Source organism: Thermobia domestica, chromosome 3, assembly GCF_964235325.1.
Source record: "Thermobia domestica chromosome 3, izTheDome1.hap1.1, whole genome shotgun sequence".
Classification (NCBI taxonomy): Eukaryota; Metazoa; Arthropoda; class Insecta; order Zygentoma; family Lepismatidae; genus Thermobia; species Thermobia domestica.
In genome coordinates, this window is record NC_137456.1 from 14065021 (window position 1) to 14089990 (window position 24970).

The window sequence follows — 24970 nt, forward strand, 5'->3', positions numbered from 1 at the left end:
ATGAGGTTCGGACCTGGGAGTGTTTTTATCTATTCATTTTGATGATAGAACTTAGAGGAAGGGGAGGAGAGGGTTTGGGGGATCTCTAGATCAAGTTTTTAACGTTGATGAGGTTTGAGCCTGGCATGACTTTCATCATTTTACTTTGACCGTACAACGTAGGGAAAGGGGAGGGGATAAGAATGAAAGTAATTTTCTTTGTGACTTCATTACTCTTGAACTCTTCATCACCGTCAAAGTGTTCAAATCACTTTGACGATTTAACTTAGGGAAGGCTAGGAGAAGAGACATTTTAAAATGATCGAAAAAGACGGATATTAGTGTCGAATCTATAGTTTTCGACGTCACTGAGGAAAACAGTGTCACTTCCTATGCTGTTTAAATCCAAATTCGGTCTCACAACTTGGGAGAGGGAAAGAAGTATAAAAATGATCGAAAATTACCAATATTAGTGTTAAATCCTTGGTTTTCGGGGTCACTGAGTGAAACAGTGACACATCCTATGCTGTTTATATCCAAATTCAGCCTCGCAATTTGGGAAGGGAGGATATATATATGGGAAAAGGTGGTAGTATGGGACGGGGTTGGAAGATGGGACACATGCGTATGTCTGGAAGTATTACTGCATTCTATTGGTGGTGCTGTCATACTATGTAGAAGGCTACTGAAAGGTCCTAGAAGGCATTGGGCGCCAGTTGGTTAAGAAGTGTTATTCTGGCAAGTCGGCATTAATTTGTGCACGAGTGAAAACTTTTGTAGAGGAGGTTGCAACACAAATATTCTAATTAATACGTAAGTTGTAATAAATATTTCATGTGTGTTTCTGTACTACATAGTAGTGAGTTATGTATTAGTAATGTGAATCTGATAATTTAATGGATAGGTTACTTGTAGTGTGTTAATTGTTATACACGTGAGGTGGTATAATGGGACACACAGGTAGGAGGTGTCCCATAATATAACCTCTTCTTTTATTTCACAGGTTGCCACGCTGGTATCTGTGGATATGCCGATGCCTAAGATAGGACCAGCGCCTAAGGGAGTTCGAAAGAAATGGGAAAAGAAACAAGAAATCAAAACCTGAATGTCCGTAGTAAATTCACCCAACCAGAGCAATTATTTGATTCCGACGACTCAGATATGTCAATATCTTCAGACGACGCAGTTTTATCAATTCCAATGAAAGTTGAAACAGAAGTAGGTGATGCAGATGCTAAATGAGTGTTTTGTGGCGTAAATTACAAAAAAAAAAAAAAAAAAAAAATCTGGTGAAGTATGAATTCGGTGAATTGTGTGTAGCAGATGGGGCATGTGGAATGCTCTGCCTGCAGGCGATGTGTTTTCGTATGCGACAATGAGACTTTAGTTACATGTATCCATATCCCATATAACCATCTCTTTCTGCAGGATGTATATTTTGAAGCATGTTTAATTTTTTATTGTATACTCCTGATATTGTGCGATTTTCAAAGTGGAACTTTTCGTTTATGATGCTTAGACATACGACAATAGGACCTTACTTAATACATTTTCCCTTAATACTTCCGATTTCTGCCAAGGAATAAAAGACTGTCCCATACTACTACCTTCTCCTCCATATATATATATATATATATATATATATATATATATATATATATATATATATATATATGATCGAAAATGACCAATATCAGTGTCGAATCCATAGTTTTCGGCCTCAAGGAGGTGTCGTTTATATCCAAATTCAGCCACGCAACATGTGGGAGGAGGAAGGGGAGAAAACACAAGAATGATGGAAAATAACCGATATCAGAGAGCGCTTTAGTAAAGTAAAAAGTGACTAACGGAACATATTACTAATTTTTTTTTTTGTTCATTTGACCCAGGGAATCGGGTAATTGACGCAAGTACTGAATATTTTCTACTCAATATCTTTATCTTTCATTTTTTTATAAATAAATCAGAACATACTGTGTGTGTGTGCTGTTTTTAACTGTTGAAATTAGGGTCACTCTTTTCACATGTTGAATAGTAAGTATTGCCCTCAACAAGACTGGCGTCTTAAATATTGAGACACCGTGAAACAGGTGGTTGTGTGATAAAAATGGATTCAAAGATTGACCACCATTACACGCAATGTCCTTGAGGACAGCTGTTGGGAGAAAGAATAGGGTGTGGTAACAGTGTTATAACTTCCTGTCACAGAACACGGGAAGTGTCGTGTATGCATGATCATATATTATACAGTCCTTTCTGTGGCGGAAAAGATAATATTAGTATAAGGTACACTCATGTCCAAAATGATTGTGGCATATCTATAACTGTCTTCTTGTAAGAATATAATTTGATAATTATTTTGAAGGGTACTTTTAATACTGATCTTATGTGTATAATAGGGAAATGTATATTTGTGCTAAATTTCATAGGAAAAGAATTATAAATACGAAAATTAGAATGAGTAAAACAAATTGTTGCTAAATGGACAAGAAAGTTTTATTTTCGTTTTATTGTTCTTATTTACTGCTCTTTTGACATGAAATTTTCCACATACATTTCTTTGCCGTTTATACACATACTAACATTATAAGAATAAGCGGGCAAATTCGTTATCAAATTATATTCGTAGAACATCATATTTATAGACATGCGACAATAATTTTGGACATGAGTGTACATAGTCAATATAGCTATCAATAGTCAGTTTAGTGCTTTCCTAAATTTTCATTTATTTTAGTAACTGCCTAAATTTTTGATAGTTCTTAGAAATTTTCAGATTAATTCGTTTATTTTTTCTTCGTATTGTTATATAAAGTAACATGAAACTTATTTGGCCTCCCCTACAGAGTAGTGGCTTTGGTACACGTAGTCTCGGATTCGATTCCCGGTGAAATAGCATTAACATTTGAATGCATTATAGTGGTTCGTGTACCACCTAAACTGCGGTCCTGATAAAGGAAACTAAATTACAACAAATCAACCAATGACGTACAAAAAATGAAATCTTTCAGTTGAACGTCTCACAAAATGTCCCTTAGGCTAAGGGAGACTAAGGAAAATGAACGATGATGGAAGAATTGGTGGAATGAGAAAGTGGAAAGAAACGGAAGTACCTTGAGAAAACCCACGGACACGATGTTGTACGCCTCAAACTTACTTGGCCGGGGATCGAAGCAGGGAGTCCCAGACAACAGAGGTAAGCACCCAACCACTGAGCCACCGTGCCCCCGATGAAGATGAAATGAGTAAAATCAAAACATTTAATGTCTTATCATTTTAAAGAAAAGAAGTTTAAAAAGCAAAAATGGCGCTGACGTGCAATGCCCTTAACTTTAAATTTTGTACAAGAATTCTCATTGATTTTTTAAATTTTCGTGAAATAATTTTCTTCAAGATTTTCGAGTAATGTTAGAAATACGACATGCGATAATAGGAGTTAAGTAATTGAAATTAGAGCGTAAGAAATACAGTATGACATTTAAAATGACAGAAAATTAGCGTCAATCTTTTCTTACGGTTATTCAATTTATAACGTAACTTTCGTATAACTTTTATTGAGTTGGGCAAATGTCATAAATCATCCTTTGTAATTATGAACGTTTCCCTTATCAATGATCTGACCGTCCGAGAGAACAGACAGATGGAGAAAGCAGTGCAATTGGACAGAAGGCCAAGGGCGCCCATCAGGGGGGCAAGGTGGGGCACTGGCCCCCCTAGAGGAAATTGTACTTGAGAATATCGAAAATCCAATAGAATTTTTACATTAGTTACAGCAAAATTTGAAACTATTTTTGAACCGTTGCTTATACTTGTTCCCCCCCTTGAAAACCACAATATGTCCGCCCTTGCAGAAGGCCAAAGAGAATAAATCTGACTGAGGAGAGATAAACCGATAGTCAAAAGTTATAAGTGAAACATCTTCACAGGCTCTAAGACGTTCCTAGCTGGTCGTGTGTGACGTGGGAGACTGGTTCTCAGCAAGGATAAAAATGAATCTGAAAAGGTAGAGGGACGGTAGGTAACGGCATTACGTCACGCCGTCCCCCCGCCTATCTTTCCCCATTATAATTTTTCAGGTATGGGGGAACCCGTATATATTTTTTCGAGGTCGGGAGAAGGCATCCCCCTCACTTTTACTCCTGGTTCTCAGTTAATTCAGTGATATGTGGTTCTTACCTAGGAAATACCTTGTTTTCATCACCCGTTGTGTTTGATCTGCAAGCCACCTCAACTGACTATTTCGTGGCATCGGAATTTCCATCTAACAGACTGCGTTGCAGCTAAACCATAAGCATTGCATCACACTGCTTTTTACAGACCAGAGACGGTGCCGAGTCGACGATGGGACAGACGCCGCTTCAGGAGTCCGAAAGCACAATAGTCCATTGGACTGGTATCTGGACTCTTTGACAGGGATATCAGAGAAAGGAATTGTCGCAATTCCAGTTTCCTATTCCATATGGCGATAAAATTCCAGCGATGTTCTCACCATATGGCTGGAATGCCTTGTTGTGGTGCAGTTCAACTTGATTCACGTCTTGTCCGTAGAATGCTGGGATTTCATGCTGATACATTTCAGTCAGGACATTAGTTTCCTAGCATGTAGCATTGATTTTGACGTTTCATTCCACCTTTCAAAGACACAGTTTGTTTGCTCCTGCACGAGAAACTGGCCACAATCATGAAATCTTTTGGGAAACAACTCTAGCTGCTCATGTCAGTGTGGTAGGCCCATAACTGTGTGCAGTATATTTCCATACAACGATTCACAGTAGCATAGCCGACACGAGAATTACGCACTCTAAACATTTCTACGATGCACAACGCCTGAATTTAGCTTTGGAAAGGACTTCAGTGAACTCGTCAGAAAGTGTTAATTGGATGACAAGCTTTTCTCTTCAAATTATACTCCTTTTAACTTTATTTATATATAGTTTATTATTTTATTAGCTAAATACTAATTAAATACATAATGAAATACATGTATTCAATTACATAGGTGGCTGATGTTATGATTATGAATACGTATACATTATTTAAGTATCAACAGCAAGTTTTTTTTCACAATTTGTACTACAATACTTATACAGTAATATTAATATTATGTATTCGTATACAGCAAATTACAATCTTTTGATATGCAAACGTAGAATTACATTCTTGGTAAGTAGTTTAAGTCATTACCATGGTAATAGTACACTCAGAAGGCGTTAAAATACAATCTTATTTATTTTAAGTATACTATTAAAAAGTACTCAAGACACTCAAAAAATGTATTTAAATGTAATATAGCCTATTTGTGTTTTTTTGAGATAAAGGAAACTACTCCAAAAACTCAATTTTCAGATGAAGATGTTTAATTTTTTTATTGTCTATTTTATTAGTGGTTTGTGCTGGCAATAAAATGTTGTTCGTTGTATTTACACTTCAAATATTAAGAATCTGACAAACTAAAAATAATACAGAATTTACCATTTTTCTTTTGCTTGTTTTACATAAGTGAAAGGAGATAGTGAAATGCAATTTACCACAATCATAGATAATGTTATTCTACAACAGAAGATATGAACCTGAAGAATTTTCAGTGTTGCCAGAATAACAATTCCCCCAAAATCTAAGTTACAGCAGAGACTAGAGGAACGAACTTAACTGCATTTCATTACGTATCATGTTGTCTTGGTATCCTGTGAACTACTTTTTAAATAACATTATTATTTTATTTTAATAACTGTATGTTAAAACTATTTTATTTATTACAAACTAAATACAACTATTATTTAAAAAGTAGTTCACAGGATAACAAAACAACATGATACATAATCAAATGCATTTGAGTTCGTTCCTCTAGTCATTGCCGTAACTTAGGCTTTGGAGGAGTTGTTATTCTGATAAGACTGTAATTTCTACTGATAGCAACACTGAAAAATCTTTAGTTTCGTATTTTCTGTTGTAGAATAACATCATCTATGATTGTGGTAAGTTGCGTTTCATTATCTCCTTTCACTTACGTAAAACAAGCAAAAGAAAAAGGGTAAATTTTCTATTATTTTTAGTAAGTCAGGCTTTTATGGGCCAACAGTATATTGAGAATACAAACCACTAACAAAATTAGTTTTAAAAATATTTAAAAGTCTGTACCTCAAAATTGAGGTTTCGAACTTATTTTCTTCTTCCAAATAGCAAAGATATTCAATTCAAACATAAACTTACACTTAGAACATGGGCTTTATTACGGATCAATCATTGCAAAATTTGCAATTACAATCGCACGTAAGTTATTTGTTACAAAAATTTGATGATGAGTTTGTGAGAAAGAAATGTGTGCAGCTACTGGTCGCAAACGACGATATGCGACTCAATATACAATTTACAAAGTTAACCTTACTGAAGTCTTGTCGTAACTTTACAAAATTAATATGTAATAACCATTATAGCAAATTTTACGTCGTGCTGTGCAAATTGATTGGTAATGAGGCCTCTAAGATTCATAAATACGTTTAGCAATACTAATTATAAAAAATAAATAGCAGTAGCATCATTTGAGATTTTTCGTGGGGGGGGGGAGTTCCCACCAAAGGGTTTTACTTCTCTATTGGTATACTAATGCAAAATTTATTATAAAATGTATGTTTCTCAAATTTAAGGAGGCAATTGCTCGTTTCTTCCCCAAATGATGCCAGTGACATATAGTCGCATGTGAGCCCGCGGATTTATTTCCAAGAAGACAAAAATCCATGTGTCATAATATTGCGGTAAGAATTAATGTTTCTTCTACAATAGCCTATCTCTTTAGGCTGATTTTGAAAAAGTAAAGGGAGGAGAAAATGATTTATGGCCAAGCACAGCGGTAATGAAATTCTAAGTATCAGTGGCGGCCCACGAGGGAAGTCAGTACAGTAAAAAATACTATTTTATCTCTACATAATATGGGAGGAAAACTACATAAGCAGTAGGAGATAAAATAAATTTTTCACCGTAGCCTGTAGAGATAAAATTGTAATTTTTATTTAACTGACTTGCCTCAAGATCCGCCACTGTTAGGAAATAACTTACGTCTATTGATGATGTAACACTTTTGTGCTTTACACCACCATAATACAGGTCTAGATTATAAATATTTCCTTTGGCAACGACAAATTCTCTCTATGGAACTTTTTGAGTCGAAATGATATTTGTTTTACGTAAAAACCATTAAGGATATTAATGTTAACTTACACTAGCTGCAACATTAATTTGCATAAAATAAAGTTGATAAACTATTAAGTGCGTAGTAACATATTCGTAATAATTTATTACAAACTAAAGTTTTAGAAATCGTGTTTTTCTTTCTGTAAACAACTAACAAATCGTTTTGATAACGCGATTTCTCTCTCCAATGTACGCTGACCAATAGATAATATTGAATGCGAAAAAGCAAGTAGGAAACAATATAAGTGAAACAAGATCCAAATCTCTAAAGCACAGCGGAATATATTCTTTCAACATCTTCTCGTTCAGTTTCTTCCATTTGGGTTGGTTACCAGTTGGGGGCTTCGGTAGTCTCTTCGATCTCTCGTCTGTGTGCACTTCCTGAAACAAAATAAGTTTACAAAAGTTGTTAGAATGCACATACAGTAACGTAGTCAAATCAAAGATGTCAACCTCAAACATTAAAAAATCCCGTCTCGAGAGGCAAAATAATAATAATAATAATAATAATAATAATAATAATAATAATAATAATAATAATAATAATAATAATAATAATAATAATAATAATAATATAATTTCGACTTTGAATTTCCCACGTAATACTAATTATATTGTAACACTAGTTGAATATACCCCCATGCTTCGCGCGGGGGCTGTATTTGGAAGTCAACGCCTGTGGGAGTATTACCATTGATCTCAGCGAAAACTATGGATTTGATACTAATATCGGTCATTTTGGACTATTTTTTACGTGTCTCGGTATCCCCTTCCCCCCCCCCCTTCCCGCTGACTCCCGGCCTGCATGCAATTGTAACTAAATTTGCAAGTCATCGCTAATGGAAGTGTCACCATTGATTTCAGCGACCGCGAAAACTATGGATTTGACACTAATATCGGTCATTTTGGATTACGGTACTTTTATATGTCTCGGTATCTTCTCCCCTCCGGTGACTCCCACCCCGGAGCCGAATAGCGTGAATTTGAAAGTTAATGGGATCGGAATTTCACCATTGATTTCAGCGACCGCAAAAATATGAATTCGACACTAACATCAGTCATTTTCTACTACTTTTACATGCCCCGGTAAACACCCCCTTGAGACCCCCCTAGTTCGAATTTTGACAAAAACGTTTGACTCTGGTCTGGAGCCTGGACCAAGGTATTCGTGACTAAAATTTGGTAACTCTCGGTCAATTTGTCTGGTTCCAAAGCCGGTTCCGGTAAACGCCCCTCCTGAGAACCCCCTGGTTCGAAATTTGAAAAAAAAAGGCTTCGTCCTGAAATGGGTCCTCGGCCAAGGTACCCCTGACCAAAATTTGGTAACTCTCGGTCCACTCGTCTGGTTCCCAGGACGCACATAGACAGACAGACAAACCCACAAAGAAACTATTTATTTTATTTATATTAGAAGATAAGATATCAAATGCTTGTGTTTATGAACATTCAACATGTGATTGTGTTTACAAAACATTCTACATGTGCTCCTATTTATAAACAAGAACCACGTGCACTTTACGATGGAGTATTACAAGTTACAGACGACGAAGACTACAGCGATGCCACGGATCACATAATGACCAGGAAACAGCAGCGCTACCACTTTCCCTGAAGTGCTATATAACCAAGAAGATTCTATGGAAAGCCATCAGTTTCCATTGGTCAATTGCTCTTTTTAGGCTTGCAGTGATGCTGGGAATAAAAAGTACCTACAGTAACCTTAAAGCCTTAGCTTATAGTGGAGCTAACGGTTCCCACTACTCCTAGCTTGCAGTGGAGCCTTGTGGGAAACTTGACCTCTCTTTTTGCTTGCAGTGAAGTAGCAAGAGAATCTTCTAATCAGAGTCCGGCCTGACTTGTAGTGAAGCCTTGTTGGAAGACTAACTAACCCCTCTCTGCTTGCAGTGGGGCAGCGAGTCCTACACCTCTTCACGTAGTTCACTACTGAGGAATCGTTCCCGAGACCGTCAGGTTGAAGGCACGCCCACTATAATCTTACATTAGAGTATTTACATCATTGTAATATTTCTGTCAAAATACTTTTTTTTTAGTGGATTTTTATAATAAACCGATAGTGGAAAAAGATTCCGGACCTATAATTTTTAATCTACCAAGCTCTACCTACAGCTATATAGGAAGAACGTTACATAGTGGAGGTGCCGGGTATAATATACATTATATATATATATATATATATATATATATATATATATATATATATATATATATATATATATATATATATATAGACTATATAAAAAATGTGAAACAAATGAACTACTCTATATTACTCACTTTTTCAATATCTGAGTAACGATTCTTACACGTTTATAAAATAATTTATGAATATACTGTATATTCTCCTTAATCAAAACAAGCACTTGTAGTTTGTTGTCAGAAATAGAGTACAATATGGGTTCCTTTCTTCTTGATTTTTGAGAATTATACATGATTAAGTCACTCTACAAACCACATATACTTTCCAAAGAAACTACTTTGAGCCAAAATTTGGCAATTAACACCGATTTTACACTTATTAATTCCCAACCTATTTCCCGACTGTAAAGAATTTTGTTGGCTTGGATTATTAAAAATCCCATATATGTGATCAATTTCAAGAAAAAAATCCTTTCATCTCTTCCGGAAATATTAGTTTTAAAAAATCCCATAAAATGGGATTTTTCCTGAGTTGGCATCACTGAGTCAAATGTGGGAATCAAGCAGGATCGAAGATGTTCTAAAATAGAGGATCTGCCTATAGGTATCATTATATTAACTCAATGAAGCCAAAAAAAAAAAAAAAAAAAAAAAAAAAAACAATCGAGCACCGGCACGTCTGATTGGCTAATCTCGTTTCTTCCGTGAATGTTCTCAAAACATTGCGATCTTCCTGGACGAAGTGCGCTGAGTGGATGTGGCGAAACTGTGACGTATGGTTTTACGATTTTCCTGTATAGGCAGATCCTCTATTTTATAACATGCTTGCACCGGATGGATCAAGTAATACCACCCGGAACTTTATAAAATCTCACCTCGAAAGGCAGAAATTCCCATTTTGATCTTAAATTTCCCACACAAAAAATTCAAAATTTACAAAATATTAAAATAGAAACTACTATGTATCACTTCTTTCTTCAATATTTGAGTGAATTATACGTAAATCCCAATCTTCTAAATTTATTAAATAGTTCATAAATACGTTTCTTTCTTAACTAAAAAAAAAAAAAAGACTATTCAAAATATGAGTATTGTACTGTGTGGGGCAGAAACATGAATATTACGCAAAAATGATGGAAAACGACTGGAAGATTTTGAAATGTGGATGTGGAGAAGAATGGAAAGAATTAGTTGGGTCGAGCACAAAACGAATGAGAAAATATTAGAAATGGTGGAGGAGAAAAGAACAATTTTATATATTATTGAATAGAGGAAGAGAAACTGGTTGGGACATTGGCTAAGAAGGAACTTATTATGGGGGACTGGTAGAGGGTATGGTGGCAGGAAAGAGAGGGAGAGGCAAAGGAGACTACAATTCAAGGATGTTATAAAATACAGGATTTGCCCATACGTATCTTCAACATATGAACCCAATGAAGCCAAAGAAACAACCGAGCATCGTCTGATCCGGCACGTTTGATTGGCTACTCTCGTTTCCGCCATGATTGTTGGCTCGAAACATTGCGATCTTAGTGGCGCAAAGTGGGCAGAGTAGGCGTGGCGAAGCTGTGACGTACGGCTTCACGATTTTGTTGTATGGACAGATCCTCTATTTTATAACATCCTTGCTACAATTGATGGACGATATCAAAACGAAAAAAATCGTACGTGAAGCCAAAGAGGTTACCGGAAGACCGTAGAGCATGGAAGCTTCTCAGTTGCGGCAAGTGACCTGCCAATAATGGCAGAATACCTATCATGATGATGATGATCAATTGAAAGTGTTGATGAAAACAAATACATTTTGTTGTCAGAATTACTATTTCCATCATGCTTTTGTGCTATAATCTTATACTGAACACAGCGAAACTAGACAAAATTCATTATACAGTCATTTCGAGTGGGAGGGAGGGTGGATGATGCTCCTTGGGTTCATTTTATTTATGGCTGTCCGTGTTTGTGCAATTCTGTTGACGTGATTGTGACAAATGGTCTTGATGCTGACGTTCTCATTAAAAACTAACAATAATATGAGAAGTTCTATGTAATTTGACGCTTAAAATATATAAAACGATAATTATGCCTGTTGTCCTGTATAGTTGCGAAATATGGTCGCTTACTCTGAGGGAAGAACATAGACTAAAAGTATTTGAGAACAAGATTCTGAGATGAATATTCGGACCCAAGAGGAATGGGGAAAATTCATAACGACGAACTACATAATTTATACGGTTTACCAAACATTGTTAGGGTCGTAAAGTCTAGGAGGCCTGGTGGGCAGGTCATGTATCTACAATGGAAGAAAGTAGAAACGCTTTCAAAGTCTTTACTGGAAGACCAATCGGAAAATGACCATTAGGAAGACCTAGGTGCAGATGGGAAGACAATATTAAGATGAATCTCGCAGAGATAGGAATACAAAGTAGAAACTGGATGCAGTTAGTTAAGGATAGAAGTCACTGGAGAGCTTTTGTGAACGTGGCATTGATCCTCCGGGTTCCATAAGCCATAAAGTTAGTTAGTTCTATGTAATAAGGGCCCATACCGGCATAGGCCCTTTCTAGGGAGATTTCATTTTTAAATTCTTTGGTATTAATTTTATAAACCTACAAAATTTCACTTCGATGTCGTAAATCTTGATGTTGCTACAGTGAAGGAATAGAGGTCGTCGTGAGACGAAAGCGACTATCTGCTGCAGTTATGTTGGTGGGGTAGTTAGTTGTTTGAACAGCGTTGAACACGCTGTAAAATAACTCAAATGCTGAGGAATAAGAAGCGTTGTTTGTTCAATTTTACAGAAGTGGTCCAAAGAAACAACAAGATGCCCTGCTGTCAAGCCTACTACAAAGTAGACGTACTCAGCCAAAGAACGAGAGGTATGGAGTTTATTTTCTGGACCCAGATACTGTTCCTTGATACGAGGAAGTGTTCCGTCAAGCTCAAACCGTAAACTAAGAACCAGACAGCAGGGATGCAGAAGACGGTCTTCGTGAGTATATTTTGCCAGCCCTACATAGTGCATAGACTGTTTCCAGTCCCCAGAACTGTTACATATCAAGTTTCTGCATAATTAATGTATTATCGTTACCTTATATATTATTCATTTTACTTTATACTGTGTTCCTTACTTTGCAATTACGTTTCTTAATTCATTTTCACACAGTCTATCACACAACTGCTGTGTTACACATACGCGAAAATCTTGAAAAGTCGTTCTCTCTCTCTCTTAAAAAAGCCTATGCAATCCTTTTTAAAAACATGCATATTTATGTTATAGTGAAAAAACTGTTAATTTCTTTGTATTTTGCTGAAGAAAAAAAGAACAAATCCATGTTTATCTTGTAGAGACCACATGCACAACGTTAAATAAAAAATATATCTATGTTTGAAATGTTTACACGCAATTTTCTCAAAACATGGTTTCCTGTTATGGACCCTTATTACATAGAACTCCTCACGTTTACAGTACTTACATTAATATTTACAGCACTTTATCTAATATTTACAGTACTTACACTAACATTAACAGCACTTTATCTAATATTTACAGCACTTCCTCTAATATTTACAGCACTTTCTCTAATATTTACAGTACTTACACTAATATTTACAGTACTAATACTTACTGCATTCTAATATTTACAGTACTTACATTAATATTTACAGCACTTACGCTAATAACAAGATCCGGTGCCCCTTGTTTCTGATTATATATATAAGTTCTCATTGGTAAAATCATCCTTTCCTCCTCTCCGGAGTGGTTCCACTTCCTAGTCGCCCTCGGATGTTTCGTACCATGCCACGAGTGAGTTCGGCGCATACGGAACAAAAGTACCCCGTACTCCAGCAGACCGCAGGATACAAACACAATACATGTAATCAACCATACCTCAACCGGTTTTACTCGGTGAGAACCCGGAGCAGTTTGCCTGTAACGGACAACATAGTATTTTAAATATAATAAAATCTAAATAACTAGCTTCTTAATCTGAGCCTTCCTGTAACACAGTTCTCTATGCCAATCGTACTCCGCAATTACACTAATCTTGTTTTACAGAATAATCAGTATCCTCAATCTATCTTCCATCTAAATCTTCATAATCTCCACCATTATACTCTAATTTCTAGTATATACTAAGTTTATTTGCACATACTATCTCTCTTAACTTTGTAACTTATATGTCTTCTTTGTAAGCACTTTATGCCCTGATCCCATATATTATACTGTTGGGATGCAGGGCATATATTCCGAAGTTGGGCGTCCGCTTTCGTCAAGTTTTTTCACTGTTATCTCCTTTCCACACTTTCTGCAATTTGTTATTAGGTTCATTAATCCGTGCTCTTCACAAACTTTTAAAAGATTTTGCTCGTTATCAATGTATTCCTTCACAAATGTTAAAACTGCTAGTTCATTGTCCTTGTACATTCGCCATGTTGGTAACATAAATGCTCGTTTCTTTCCCACAATGCAACTGTTCGGTTACCTTGCGCCAAGTAGTTCCCTCCGCTCGCCATATAGTCCCATGTTTATAACCGCTTATATATAACAAATAAACAGATTTCTCGAGAGACTTATATATTATCAAGCACACAAAGATCAAATTATCCATATATTTCCTGTAAATTTTAAAAATTTCGCTGGAAACGGACGCCCAACTTTGGAATTTAACCCGGATGCAGCATGAGCAGAAAGTGTGTGTAATTTTACACATACAGTTATGTAGCGGTTGTTAGGGAAATAGTGTATGTATTGTTTAGATTCAAAGAGAATCTAGATTATGTTGAGATAATTAATATATATGGTTGGAGATTATTTAATATATTAGTTACAGGCAGTAGGGATTGTGTATGCAGTAAAGAACACTTACTGTAGATAGTTCATATGGAATATGTATACCAAAAAATGGTATCGAATAAAAGTGATTCTTTGTGCAAAAGTGTGTTAAGTAATATTGTAGACACACTTTAGGTGTTTGTTATAAGATTATCAATAACAATCGTACTCCAGAATTACAGTAATCTTGTTATACATCAATCTACATCTTCATAATATATCTACCTTTATATTCTCACTTACATTATAAGCTAACTTCATATGCACAGCTTATATCTCTGTTCCTCCGTAATAGTCTGTGTCTTATTTGTAAGCACTTCGTGCTCTGTTCTCATATCCTACAGTATTGTTAAAAATAAGGAAGTTTATAGCAATTGACACAAAAGATTTGATTTTATAGGATTTATTATAAAATATGTCTGTTATATCATAATTCGTTTTGTAATAAGAAATTTTGATATTAAATCTAAGTTAAAAATAATAAATAAGAAAGACTGGTAGCTGATCAACTAATCACTAACGTTCCAAACCCTATAGCCTAAGTTAAAATTGTCGGGTTTGTTATTCTTAAGTTCTTTCTAAGAAGTAATTTTAAAAACTTACAACCCTACAGAGGATTAGAAAGTGAACCCTAAAATAAAAGCAGTAATTCTATGGGTTATGTTTAGCAAAAGAGGTCCAGAAGCACCTAAAAAAACACACAAAAATTACAGGAGAAACGGATGATGCAAGTACTTAGATCGAACATAACGTAATTAAATGTAACCTAATCTAAGCTAAACTAACCTAAGCTAACCTGAACCAACCTAAACTAAACTAATATTAGTAGAAACAAGCGAAATTCTATCATTTTTTGGAAAATTATGCTGGACCTCTACACTAGGATAATCTAACACAAACTAACCTAATCTAAATTAAACGAACCCAATGTGAACAGAAATTATCGAAATTATAACATTTTTAGAAACAATTCCTGGACCCCTTCTGCTAAACATAAGCTAATTCTATTACACTCATCGTGTTTGCATAGAGGATCATTATATTACAAACCCTTGGTCGATTTCGACGATTTGTTTGTGCACAATAGAGCTCTATCCATCACGATTCTGGAACTTACTACAGGAATAACTTACACTCTTCTGGCCAGAGTATATCATATATTTATTAAAACTATACTTTAATAACACTTTATTTTAGTGTTAACAAAAACAGAAAGTGTATACAGCAAAGGTGTCCAAACTCATGAGGTCGGCGCTCACGAGTTCGGAACTCACGCTCACTCGGCCTCAAACTCACGAAGTGAACGTGAGGTTGAGTGAGCGTGAGGTCAGACTGGTGATGTGAGCGTGAGGTCGAAATGAGTTTGTGAGCGTGAGGTTGAGTGAGGTTAGGTCAAAGTGGTCACCTCTGGTATACAGTATACTCTGCTCAGAAAAGTGTTAGTTATTCCTACGATGCAGCTCGATGTGCGGAAGTTTCTTTGGAAATTTTTCCACTAACTAAGTAAGGTCTGGGTGTATCATATTGTCTATATTGTAATATTTGTAACTTGAACAGTAGAATATAGCCCTACTGTCCCCATTTTTTAAATTTCGTTTTCAGATTGTCATTAATTTGCATAAATTCAAACAGTGTAGAGAGTATTTCTTTCGTTCCATGGTGAGCTTCCAAATACAACACGAATTTTGATACCTGAGAATTTTTTATGTTTATTTAATTCTGTATTCAGAGAATATAATCTGCCATTCATTTGCAACAATACAACATGAGTAAGGCAATTAAACAAACAAGAAAGCTAGCGCAGGAAAATTTAATAGGAAATGTTTAATATTCACAATGCATTAAAATATTTATTTGTACATTTACGAAATTTTAATTTTCCGCTATTTATGTTACATTATGTTGATGTGGCGTAAATGCAAGATCGAATGAGAGAGTTAATGGAATCAGTCATAAGAATGAAATGAACTTTTGGCATTTTTTCCTCGAAAAGGTGGACAGGTGGCTCCCATGATATGTGTGCTACATATTGGATTTCTTTATACTTAAACCCTGTTCGGCCTAAGCTCTAAACTGCGATAAACAAAGGCACGTGAAACTAAATCACACTGATTTGCTGTTGGCCTACCGACGCTTGTACTCCTCCGCAAAATAGTTCATGCGAGTGCATTATTACTTTCACTGTGAAGCTCCATATGAAATGCAACATTATTATAAATGACAAAAAATATAATGCAGATTATCTAATAATACTGCAATCGAGAGTGGTTAATGAAACAATAGAAATAAACACTAAGCATGCGTAGTAATTATGGCGCCATGGACGCGTGTTATGCTCTCAAACCTGAAAGACCTGCTGGCATGAATCCCGGTTCCACGAGTGTTGTGGTGAAACACCAACAAGGTAAATCTTTACTCACTAAGCAACAATTGTTTACCAGCGAAATTCAAATATATATATATATATATATATATATATATATATATATATATATATATTTTAATCTTTCGAGTTTTTTTTCTTCTTTTCTGCTGCTGCTGTATCTGGACAACACGAGACAGTGTTGTGAAAATGCACTTGTTGCTCCTCTCCGTGGGGAGTGGGAGTGATACATCACTAGCCAATAGTATTTGTGACAAGCGGAAGGATACATATATTTTGTTTATCGGAGTTTAGAGCTTACGCTGAACAGGGAATAGTGCACGAAAAACTCATTTCCAGTTCCGTTGTTTTGTATACATCTGCCCTCTGGCTATTTGATGAATGTGATTAAAAGTAAATACATTATACTGCCAACTTTTCATGTTTAACTACCGTACACACCAAGAAATGATTGTGTTAATAGAACTCAATTTTAAACACAGGCCAGTGGTCCCAGCATAGATATCACTTAGCGTGTTGTTTCGACGTAAAATGTCCGATGTTGCGGTTAATACAGGCCCGTTTTTACCGGTTTGATACAAAGCCGGTATTGAGCGGTGAAAAAGTAGTATCACGTTGCTGTTAAAGATCCAAGTGAATGAACAAGGGTACACAAAACTAGAAACAGCTCCATCTGCATTTTGGCCTCCCTTAGGACGCCTTCTTAAGTGGCTTGACCTATAGTCCTGTAGCCTTTTCCCTTAATACACAAGATCGCTTAGGAACGCAAGTCATTGAGACACTACTATTGGTAACGGTACACACAGGAAAGAAAGTAGGGGTCTATTTGACAGTTGACAAATTTTCTTTTGTCAATAACTCGGGAACAAATGAATTAATTTGGATCCTTTTGTTGCTATCCTTAGAATAGTTATAACTTGATAACTTGCCAAAATCGGTACTCTATTAGGTTATTTTTTGTTGAATTATTAGGAAAAGAAATTTTGTCAACTAAAGAATACTTTCTTTCGTGACTGTACTATTCGTTAGCAATCAACCAAAAATTCATTCGGTAACAACAATGATTTAGCAATATTACAGCCGCCTCAAAATCTTGTGTATCAGAACGATACAGGTATACTAACATTTTAACATACACATTGTCTTACAGAGACATCATAAATAATTATCTGATCTGATATTGAGAATTTGTGTTACATTTTTTACTTTTTGCTATGAGGAAAGCTTTACGCGGTATATTTCATAGTTATACCAAGTGATGAACAGCGTGTTATGTTTCCTGTAATTTTTCACGTAAAAAACACTATTGTGAGAAGTTACATATTTTATTTTGGAATACTGCATGCGTCTTTTCTTCTAAGTAATGGTACCTGATTTTAAAAAAAAAAAAACAGTGTATGAAATACCTGGAAAAGTTTAAAAATTGACTCTTCTGAAAATGCAAATTTAGGTACTTTTTTGAAGAAAAATGAAACATTTTTTTCCTTCTTTTTTTTTCTTGTTTTCTTTCACAGTGGAAAACATGTACGAGTATTCTTGAATGAGAGTACGACGACGCAACCAGGGAGGTTCAATGGTTCCAATCTTTGATTTAGGCTTTCGTCACGACATTCGGAACACAAACCATTCGTGATGTAAGACGTGTGGAAAATATTAGCTGATAATAGTATGGAGAAACGCACGTTTGTTTTTTTCACTTTAAAAAAATCCTCAGCGTCACAATTCCAAACTTTTACGTGTTTTCATCCTTCGTAAAGTCTGACTAAATTTTACACCCTCCCATCACCATTCCATGAAAATACTGGGCCTTATTATCATTTAAGAAATGCAGTGAAATATCATAACTTTTTCCTCTTTTTATTTCTTTCTTTATCTTTTCTTCTTGTTTTTAGTTTTCCTTATTTCTTTTCCGTGTGGTTGCTGAGCACCCCCACAAGAATTCTGGACACAGCCCGAAGTCGACATCCCTGCAGCTACAGGATTAAAATTACATAAATGGTCGTTTGTAGCGTAGTCACTAACGTTCTCGCCTTCGGTGCGAGTGGTCTCGGGTTCGATTCCGGGCACTCGTTAAAAAATGTAAAGAAAAGCTTTTCCAGGCCGGCATCTTGAATGAGGTTTTCCTCATTTACACCAGGCAAATACCAAAGTTATAGGTCCCAGGCCGCTTCCTTCCTTCCCCTTTCCCAGGATAGTATGCTCACTGATGGGACGTCAACCCTCAAAACGTGACGGGCTTAATGGCCATAGATGCCGAAAGTCCATAAATCTAAATCCTAAACTCTAAAATCCTTAATAATAATAATAATAAAATGAAAAGGCATAAAGTAGTTGAATTTGACTATATATTCAAAATTTTCATCGCAAAACATTCTTTAAGTGGAAAACAAAGATTCTTAATGGGAATGATTTAGTTAGTATCATTCGGGGTGGATCAAGCTCCACCTCTTGTGATAATGTGCAATTAAGCTACGATCTTGAAACAGATTGGTAGGAATGTAATTACTGCAATCTGTTTTCCTACTGTCTCCAAACCCCTCTACCTTTGATAACAATAAACAAGAAAATCACCTGTTAAATAAGTAAAGAAAACTTACTAAAAGATATTAATCTTAATATATTAAATATATAGTATTAATACTATCCCTATAGCACTTACCTGACGGAATTGAACATGGTGACCAAGGTTAAAAGAGTAGTAACAAGAAGAACCATTCGTCCAGGAACAACTTCTGGGTTCACCAGAAAGCTTCCCCAAGAGATAGCTACAAATAGGGTGCTCGGAAAATACGTCACAAGAACGTAATTCTGGACATCTCTGTAGAGAATCATCTTCAGAACGGCACTCATCGATTCTCCTGTTAAGACAACAGATAGTTTATATCAGGGGTAAAAGTGAAGGGGAACGCAGAGGGACGCCGTCCATCTACCTCCAAAAATTTGCACGGCGTCCCCCCAGTTCTAAAAGAAAATACAATGGGCAAAGATAGGATGAGGAACGCATTGACGTCATGCCGCTACCTACCGTCCCCTTACCTTTAAAAATCCATTTTTATCCCAAGTTAACATTATAACTTGTATATAGCATTGACAGATATATAGATATAGATACACTAGGTGAAATGCATATTCTTCCCACGAGAAGAATAAGCTTATGTAACTTATGTGAATCCCTTCTTACCCTTAGAATACGCGTGTGTGATGAATTTGAACTTTGGGGCCAATGTCAGTATGACTAATCATGTCATGGATTGGACAATAATATCGAAAGCTTTCTATCATTTTCGCATGTCACCTTGTTCCCTCTCCAGTCCGTACCAATTAGTGCTCTCAAACGGGTCGGGTCAGCTCGGATCGGGTTACGGGTCGGGTCAGTCGGGTCAGCTCGGGTCGGGTTGTCGGGTCAGGCTACTCGGGTCGGGTGGTCGGATCGGGTCAGTCGGGTCAGCTCGGCTCGGGTTGTCGGGTCGGGTCAGTCGGGTCAGTTCACTTTGGTCAACTGAGTTTAGGTTGAGCTTAAACTCGGCTGGAGTCGAAAGCTGCTGTTTTTCACTAGCTGCCTAATTAAATATAGCAATTTTCAATTGATTTTATAGAAACCATCAATCTATTTTGAACACTTGCTGCTAGTGTTTTTATGGTAAATGCTTATTTTTATACTTGTGTGTACTTTAATTTTTAAATGTGGAAGATCGATTTTACCAATCGACTGTAATATTAATTTCTACGCCAATATGGAGTCTGGATTTAGAACAAAACTAGAAGTTGTTTAAGCAAGGCCAAAAGAAAGATTGGATATGGACGACCAAGCCCAAGCAGGGCCGCGGTGGCTCAGTGGTAGAGAATTCATCTCTGGTGCATGGTGTCCATGGTTCGATCCCAGCTTGTGCTAAGTAGGCTTTGTGGTGGAGAAACGCCGTGTAGTGGGTTTTCTCGGGGTTCTCCTGTTTCCTCCCACTTTCTTTATTCCACCATTTCATTCATTTCTCATGGTCACCGTATCCCTTAGCCTCGGTGCAGAATCGAGGGACCTTAAACTGAATATTTCATTTTATTTCACCAAGCCCAAGGACATCGATACAAGAACAAGATAAAGATTGGATAAGCAAGACGAATTGCATAGTAATCTTGCTCTTGGCCTTGTTTTGGTGATCACCAAGTAGCGATGAGCGTATTTTCTTGCTTTCCGTATAGTATGAAAAACCATAATCAAAATCACACTTAGTCTTCATTTGAACCGATGAGGCGAGCATTCTTGGCTCTTGTATAACATGAAAGACCACCAAGACTACGAAATGCAGGACCAAGACTTGAGTGCAAGACAAAGAGTAAGACGCAGTATTGATGACCAAGACCCAGGGAGCGAATTGTTTGAATTTCATTTGTTGGGCTGAAAGTGATGGAATAAAATTAGTACTTTATAATTAAATATCATATTGTGTTTTTAAATTTTAAATTACAAAATTCATATTATGTATCTTCTTACGTGCAACTATATATACTGTAAAATACGTTTTAATTACCGAGAAAGAAAAATCAAAGTGGCGCGGGTACCGGAATCATAAGAACCTATTTTGGAATGAAAGTTGAAGGGTTGGAAAAAAATCACAGGTGTTCTGCCGTTTCTTCAACCCTTATCATTGTAGTTAAACGATTTCCTTTTGTCTCCGCCAAGAGACTCTTGCTACTGCCTTCCGAGAAGACCCTCTGCCGTTCAAGCAGGTGAGAACACTGATCTTGAAGAAAAATTTCCTCACATAGAACTGAAACAAGAAAAAAAAATTCTCCCATGTCGGACATTGGCATCAGTTATAAAAAGAAATAACCAAACCTCAAAAGTGCCAAATATTCATTAAGATGCATATACAAATCCCCCGCTTGATCTAGCTAGTGGTTAACGTGTAAGACTTCGGTACACGTGGTCCGGGTTTAATTCCCAATGGGAGTGTATTTTGGCGTTCACCCAGTTTCGTGACCATAGTGCTCTCAAACGGATCGGGTTGACCCGACCCGAGCTGACCCGACTCGGATCGGGTCAGCTCGGGTCGGGTTACAGGTCAACTCGGGTCGGGTTGTCAGGTCAGGCTACTGGGGTCGGGTTGTCGAGTCGGGTCAGTCGGGTCAGCTCGGGTCGGGTTGTCGGGTCAGGTCAATCGGGTCAACTCGGGTCAGGTTATTCGAGTCGGGTCGTCGGGTCGGGTCGTCGGGTCGGGTCGTCGGGTCGGGTCAACCGGGTCGGGTTATCGGGTCTGGTCAATCAGGTCGGATCACGGTTCGGGTCAGTCGGGTCGGATCGGGTCGGGTCGGGTTGGCCTTCAACCCGACCCGTTGAGAGCACTAGTACCAATGGTGCTGAATTTAGACTTAACAGAGTCGGGAGTGTACTAATAATCTTAGCAACTTCAAAAAAACTATGAATTGAACACTAATATCGGACGTTATCGATTACTTTTACATGTTACGCCCTCATGCTATTTACTTGTCTTGCCCAAATTGTACTAAAACCTAAGTTATGACAGGATCTACTCATGCTCCGAAAATCATGAAACTCTGCGCACTGTTCTGTAAGTTAAAATAAAGCGAAAAATATATATAATTATACACTTTTGGGGTCCTCATCTGAAGACGCGAATTGCGTTATGTGGCAAAGTCGCAGAAAAAGAACTATGGAGAATATCTACCAAATCATCAAATAGCCATCTTTTCTTTTCAGATGGCAATAAAAGCTGGTAGACGTTGACAATGGCACCACCTATTACTATAACATTTGATGTAAATTCTTGATAGATTAATAGAGCAATGCTAATAGTCCAAATTAATCTATGACGTTGCCACATAGTAAAATTTTGATTCTCCGTAGTGGCGGAAGGAGGCCCCAGAGAGTATACTACTATATAGTATTTTCGCTTTATTTTGATCTGCAAAATAGCGTTCTGCTGTCCGTGGGCGCCATTTTTAGAACTCCTGAATTTTCCAAAATACTAGGACACGGATCCTATTATTTTAAATGAAAAATTTATGTGTCAAATATCATAAGTTAAGAGTATTGTCAGATTCTCAATTTTTCGCAGAAATTTTGGACCTGCTCCCCCTTTATGAGAAGATTTTACCAAAAGTAACATGATAAAAATCCAAGTTAAGCTGTGGTACAGTTATATACCAAACATCATCAAAATAGATCCATCGGTCTAGGAGGAGCTGGAGAACAAACATCGTTTAACTCATTTTTATATAAAATAGTGGCTCAAAAATGTATACACTGCTTAATCGTGAATAATTCTGACATAGATTGACAGGAAAATTTCATTTTTGGTAGTTCTACAGTTTGATGTTCTGTTGCTACATTGCATTTCGATAATGACTTAATTTTCTTCTTTTATGCAGATAGTGTAAGTGAAGTAACATAGCTGCAAGGCTGACCCATGAAGAAAGAAAGCGGTTTGCAGATATAATAGTGTTGTCTGATGCAGAGGTAAAAGTGGCTCTTCAAAGATAGGGAATGCATAACGTCACACCGTCCCCCGTGTCTACCTTTGCCCATTGCATTTCTTTTTTAGAAACGGGGGCACGCCACAGATATTTTCTGGAAGTGGGTGGACGACATCCCCCCGCGTTCCCTCTCACTTTTACCCCTGGTCTGATGAGGAAATATTCAAACTTAATGGCATAGTAAACAGAGACAATTGTGACTACTGGTCAGCTGTAGATCCGGAAATTCACATGAACAAAGCCGTGAATGGGTTGTTTTATCATGATTTGATTGGGCCGTTCTTTAACGTCATAATTACCAGTGAGCAGTACCCATAAATGCTAGACAACAATTTTATCCGCCATCAGAGACCTCTATGGGAACGAAAGGTTTCATCTCCAGCAAGTAGATGCCTCGTCCTACTACCTCTTTTATCAGGGAATTTCTGAATAAAACTTTACCCAAACGGTGGATAAGTTGAAGAGGGCCTATCGAGTATCCCTCACATTCCCCACACCTCACTTCTCCAGACTAGTGCTTATGGGGTCTACAAGAACGTTGTTTATGGACAAAAGCCTCGTATAATGCATGACCTACAAGCAGCCATCGAACGTTCCGTTGAAAATATCGAACTTGATACGTTCCAGTTAGTACTTTGTAAAAAAGTACAGGAGCATCACTACTATATTGATGTTAATGATCAATACCATAAACTAATATCAGTCCCTCACCAAGCACTGCAATGTAATAACAGAACATTAAACAATAGTAGTACCAAAAAGGAGAAGTTTCCGTCAAATCATTTGGGAGTTATCCACAATTGAATAGTGTGCACACTTTTTGAGCAATTTTGTATATATATACACAACGCATTGTATCAAGTGTAGAAAAAATCTTACAATTAAAGCGGTTACCTCGATCAAATTCTTTAATGGATTAAGTTCGTTAACACCTTTATGGGTAATGGTGACTTTAACACTGACTATCCATATCCCATTCATTTATAAATGTATGTAATATGCAACCCTCAACACATTCATGAGTTACGGGTTGCATAAGTATTTAGGCGATAATATTTGCATTTTTTTTAAATTTTGATTACTACATATAAAAGTAACCAAGAAAGTTCTTTCGTTTTTTGTTGATGTCTACGTTCAATTGGCCTTCACACCGTGACTTGAACGGGAATGGAGATAAGGCGAAGGTCAGTTGTTGGTGTGCGTATATCCAACATACTACCCGGTTGTGGCAGTTCAGTTACGCCGTGAACTTGCATAAGGACAGAGTGAATATGGGACCTCCACAGAGCGTCATAAGGACGTATATGCTGTACAAGTCCGGGTCAAACGCCGCTGCAGCGGAACATAAGATATGCCAGGCCTTTGGTCAGGGTGTCGTCACTACGCGGACAGTGCAGCGGTGGTTTAACAGATTTACGGATGATGACGAAACAATCGAAGATGCATCACGTGCCAGAAGACCAATACATGTACAAAATGAAGATCTTTAGGCAGCAATTGAAGCGAACAGTGGCCAGGCGTGTGAGGAACTGGAACTACAATCAGTGTAAGTGGAGAAACCATTCGGCAGCACCTCCATGAACTTGGAAAGCATTACAAGTTGGGTCGATGGATCCCAAATGATTTCACTCCGAGCCAGAAGGCAACGCGAGCAGAGACCTGTGCTTCTTTGCTGTCTTATCTGATAATGGAGGCATTTCTGAACAGGGTATTGACATGTGATGAGAAGTGGGTCCTGTACGAAGCTCCACGATACCATCATCATTAATTAGCATATCACGAACCGGTTTCAAAATATCCGAACCAGCACTACACCAGAAGAAGGTCCTTCTGCGTGTTTGGTGGAGTACTCACGGTTTCGTGCATCCAGAACTGCTACCAGCTTGTCAGAGCAAAAATGCAACTGTGTACTCTCAGCAGTTCAGCCGTGTTCAAGAAAA

General features: G+C 37.1%; 1 protein-coding gene across 1 annotated transcript in view; it reads right to left on the bottom strand.

Moving 5' to 3' along the window:
* Positions 1-4903: 4903 nt before the first annotated feature.
* Positions 4904-24970, bottom strand: part of LOC145682419 (gamma-aminobutyric acid receptor subunit rho-3-like) — a 75417-nt gene continuing 55350 nt past the window's right edge. The window contains exons 8-10 of the mRNA XM_081754045.1: positions 19201-19399; positions 12998-13253; positions 4904-7548 (exon numbers count right to left, since the gene is read on the bottom strand). Coding sequence (XP_081610171.1) covers positions 7318-7548; positions 12998-13253; positions 19201-19399 — 686 coding nt within the window. The 3' untranslated portion in view covers positions 4904-7317. The remainder of the gene's footprint in view (positions 7549-12997; positions 13254-19200; positions 19400-24970) is intronic.